The following is a 4653-nucleotide window of genomic DNA, read 5'->3' as shown; positions in this document are numbered from 1 at the left end:
TTAATGGGACACGCATTCGTTTGGGAGTAAAAGAGCTAGGAAAGTGAGGAAAATGAGTGGTGCGGCAGGGGGACGGAGCGACATTGCCTCACTTTCCTAGCTCTTACTCCTAAACGAATGCGTGTCCCATTAAGTACTTTTAGAGTAACAAAGTAGAGACCTGGAGCTACATTTTGAGCTATATTAAAAGAAAATTGAGACTGGCCTTTTAGGCGCGCCACCATTTTGAAAACTTCAAAACTGACAAACATCGTCTTAAACCGGTCTGATCGAAAAAAAGAGTATTCTTACGTGAAAGAGCGTTCAATTTTCTATAAGGTAACTACATTTCATTTTCAAACTTACCTCTCATGCCCACTAATGACAAGCGAAAAGAGCGCTGCGTCGAGAAAGCCCAAAATTGGGTGGCCCACTTGGCATGGAATGCCCCATATACATATTTATATGTGATGTCTATAATTATTAAAAAGAAATGATAGTATAACTATTATGGAAAATTCTTAGATATAATTGTAGCAATCGAGGATAAAATAAAAGTGAGATTCAATTCCATAAGGCTTGGGAGGTTCTCTTTCATTTTAAATTTGAGTTTCGAGAGGTGACTTCTAAACTGTTAGTTTATGTTACGAATTCTTTTGGGGTGATTACCTTTCCCCCAAAGATAAGCCGAGCGCACAATACTCCTTTGTCTCTTCTACATCGACTCGCTAGAAGAGAAAAGATTTGATTATTTTATTATTTTATCTATTAACTCGTTAGTCTCCCAAGATTACAGAATCGTATCCTATGTATATATGTAATATATATATATATATATATATATATGTACATATATTTCATAAAGAACATAGCTATAAAGTGTTATCATATAACTATAAAAGTATGAATATAAAATATTTCAGTGAACAGAACATTAGAGATTGACATATTTTTAGAAATTATTACGTTAGGCCATTTTTGTCTTATGGTGATATAGCATTTATTGTATAACAAAATAACATTACATTGTCAAAGTAATATTATTCTTACTAGAATGTCCTATCTTAGGAAACGTACAAGTAGCACGATCTTTTATAAACAAGCAGAAGTACGTTCGCTATTATTTTACCGGCGGACGTTACAATCCCTCGAAGAGTTCACGTGAAACTTTTCGCTTTTCATGTTTCCGCCCTAGGGGAAAAGTTACATGACTGACTCCCTGCTGAACGCACCCTATGAATACCGGCCTATATCCTTGTTACTCAACTCACTTAAATATTAAACAAGAATAAATTGATACCTGAAGATTAGGTGTGTATTTCCAAACGGTAAAGGTAGAGAATTCGGTCACCTCAAATTTGGCTAAAAATACACTCATTCGATGCGTTTTTGCACGAAACGAACGAATCTGGCAATAAAAAGTGTCGCTCTGCCTTCCGAACCGAGATATTAAGGTTGACGACTGTTGAGGTTAGGAAATTTGTCACAATAGTTGCTGAAACATTTACACACAAGTGAAACTGAGTCTGAAGTGAGCAGAGTATAAAATACTCAGATTAATGACGTCACTACTTGCTTACTTTGGTAAAATTAACAAATAACAACACAGGTTTATCACTTTTAAAGTGAGTCTATGAGACTCAATAAAGGACATGGTCTCAATCTTGTGCAGTTTGTAGGTAAAAACTCAGTTGAATGCTCATCTCACTTCTGAATACAAAAGGAACGCGCATTCAACTGAGTTATGACGTCACAAGTGAGAATTATCTGAGAATCGGAGTAAATGGAAAGCAACTAATGTTTCTATTATACGTAGTTCTAATCCAAATAAATCATGGCGGCATAGCCGCCCCGAACCTAAACTTTACTGTCTATACACCCCTCTGTCCACATGGGTTATGATTTATTTGGAATAGAACTACGTATAATAGAAATAGCACGAGTAACTAATTCATTTTTTAAATTTCGTGCACTATTGTACAGAATAGTGAAACGCATGCGCAAGAGGTTACAGAGCATAAAGAAAGCATATTCATAGCGCTACATGTAGTCGGTATGACAGATTTCCTAACCTTAACAGTCGTCAACTTTAACGCTTAATATCTTGGTTCGGAGGGCAGAGCGACGCTTTTTATTGCCAGATTCGTTTGTTTTGTGCAAAAACGCATCGTATGAGTATATTTTTAGCAAAATTTGAGGTGACAAGGGTATTCTGTACCTTTATCGTTTTAAGTATTTGATATTATAATGAAATGTAGACTGATGCAGACAAAACTCTTTTGTTATCCTTATTATTTTCTTAACAGAATGGCCGGCCCACCATCTGATCAGAATAATATCGCACAGAAGACATGGGAGTTGTCAAACTGCATTGAAACTATCAGTAGTATGGACGAGATTTATAGATATGACAGGAAAGAGCAACAAGATATATTAACTGCCAAACCATGGGAGAAAGAGTATGGGAGAGAAAAAGATACTACTAATTTATAGATACAAGAACCAAAAATATTAACTGTAATCAGTATTTTTTCTTGTTTGTAGCCCCCACTTTTTCAAGGACATAAAAATATCTGCTTTAGCTCTGTTGAAAATGGTTATGCATGCACGATCTGGTGGGACACTGGAAGTAATGGGTCTCCTGCTTGGTAAAGTAGCAGCGAACACAATGATTGTAATGGATTCCTTTGCATTGCCAGTTGAAGGGACTGAAACTAGAGTGAATGCTCAAGCTCAAGCTTATGAATATATGACAGCATATATAGAAGCAGCTAAACAAGTATGTATATATACAGGATGACATTGACTTATATGAGATTGCCCATCATGAGCTGGTAGAGCAGACTGAACTAAGTTGAAAAGTCCTGTACTATTTTGTAATTTTTGCAATAGTTAATGAGATATTAATTTCTAAAGATAACTGAATAAACGCGTTCATGTGGCCTACTACTGCCAAGCATATACGTCCTTCCTATGGAACATGCATGTGGAGAGCGGAGAGTCATGATGTTTAGAGGCTCACGGTGGTGTGCGTGATGCTTATCAAGCAGTTTCCACTCTTCGTGTGCTTACTGTGCTTATGTTTATTCGGCTATCTTTAAAAACTTAATATCTCGTTAACTATTGCAAAAAAATTACAAAACAGTAGAGAACTTTTTGACTCAGTTCAGTCTGCTCTACCAGCTCATGACGGGTGATAGGTCAATGTCACCCTATATAGTAAAAATACTTGGTAAAGATATGGCAATAATCTATAGCTTCTAATAATTTATTTTTTAGGTTGGTAGATTAGAGAATGCGATCGGATGGTATCATAGTCATCCTGGATATGGCTGTTGGTTGTCTGGTATTGACGTATCTACCCAGATGCTCAATCAAAATTTTCAAGAACCATTTGTTGCAATTGTCATTGACCCTGTAAGAACCATCTCTGCTGGCAAAGTTTGCCTTGGTGCATTCAGAACTTATCCTAAAGTACGTTTTAGACCATGTTAAGAATTAAAATTAATCAATTCTAGAGGAAAGGAATCCAAAATGTTTATTTTAGTTTCAGATATACTATACTTAACCCATAACTGGTACATAAAAGTCCTAGTAACCTTGAGACATTTGTCTTATTTCTAATAATCAATAATTTGAAATGATTTCATGTTTTTTACAATCTATCTTTTACATAATTTTTTTTTATTCATGTAGGCTGATTACTGTATTTATGTTAAGAGTTTAAGTATTGCAATTATATATATATATATATATATATATATATATATATATATATATATATATATAATATATAATAACTATATATATATATATATAAAGTTGATAAATACAATAGAAAAATGAGTGGCTTCAAAATAAACAATAGAAAGGTCGAGCATATGCCACTACATATAGTTCTTCTTAGTAAAAATTATCTATTTCACTAAGAACTATGTGATGGCATATGTTCGACCTTCTTATTGTGAAGTTGATAATTTTAAAATTTCTAAAACTAGTAACAAAAAAACTTCAGTGAATCTCGAGGATTCATATGTTCCTTTGACGTTACAAAAGTGTGTTACTGGTTAATGATGTTAATTTTACATTTTCTGTTGCAAGAAATAATTAGCATTTTATTTAATTGCTTTTAGGGATATAAACCTGCTAACGAAGAGCCGTCAGAATACCAGACAATACCACTGAACAAGATTGAAGACTTTGGTGTTCATTGTAAACAATATTATTCCTTGGAGGTATCCTACTTCAAGTCTGCATTGGATAGACGACTGCTCGACTCATTATGGAATAAATATTGGGTCAACACTTTGAGCTCTTCTAGCCTATTGACAAATGCGGACTACACTACTGGTCAAATATTCGATTTGTCGGATAAATTGGAACACTCGGAATCAGCTTTGGGTAGAGGATTTGTTTTAGGCGGCACAGATCCTCATGATCGCACTACAGTGGAAAAACTTATAAAAGCGACCAGGGACAGTTGTAAAACTACCATTGAAGTTATTCATGGTTTAATGGCGCAAATTATCAAAGACCGTTTGTTTAATCATGTCGGCAGTAACGTATCTTGTGATCCTCAGCAAAAGTAATAATATTCGGCATAATGTGTATAATAATAATAAACCTGCTATGTGTATTTGTAATAAAGATATGTATCCTTGTTTAAAGTCAAAA

General features: G+C 34.6%; 1 protein-coding gene across 6 annotated transcripts; it reads left to right on the top strand.

Moving 5' to 3' along the window:
* The first annotated feature begins 1256 nt into the window (after positions 1–1256).
* On the top strand, positions 1257–4653 carry CSN5 (COP9 signalosome subunit 5). Of its 6 annotated transcripts, none has more exons than XM_018549807.1 (5): positions 1257–1290; positions 2286–2438; positions 2524–2758; positions 3259–3453; positions 4113–4653. In XM_018549807.1, the coding sequence occupies exons 2-5, from the start codon at positions 2287–2289 to the stop codon at positions 4566–4568; spliced, it is 1038 nt and encodes a 345-aa protein (XP_018405309.1). In that variant the 5' UTR covers positions 1257–1290; position 2286; the 3' UTR covers positions 4569–4653. The 6 variants fall into 6 exon arrangements, with proteins under 6 accessions (XP_018405309.1, XP_018405313.1, XP_018405312.1 ...); XM_018549811.1 differs by lacking the exon at positions 1257–1290 and adding an exon at positions 1622–1658; XM_018549810.1 differs by lacking the exon at positions 1257–1290 and adding an exon at positions 1670–1758.

Source organism: Cyphomyrmex costatus, unplaced genomic scaffold (genome assembly GCF_001594065.2).
Source record: "Cyphomyrmex costatus isolate MS0001 unplaced genomic scaffold, Ccosl1.0 scaffold9, whole genome shotgun sequence".
NCBI lineage: Eukaryota > Metazoa > Arthropoda > Insecta > Hymenoptera > Formicidae > Cyphomyrmex > Cyphomyrmex costatus.
This window is presented reverse-complemented; position numbering and strand designations above follow the sequence as displayed.

Bases quoted from the DNA above. Each gene is read 5' to 3' on its own strand.
- CSN5 (XM_018549805.1), top strand. From the start codon at position 2,227: ATGAAATGTAGACTGATGCAGACAAAACTCTTTTGTTATCCTTATTAT. The intron at 2,439-2,523 runs GTATGGGAGAGA...TCTTGTTTGTAG, and splicing joins GCCAAACCATGGGAGAAAGA to CCCCCACTTTTTCAAGGACA. The intron at 2,759-3,258 runs GTATGTATATAT...TTTATTTTTTAG, and splicing joins ATATAGAAGCAGCTAAACAA to GTTGGTAGATTAGAGAATGC.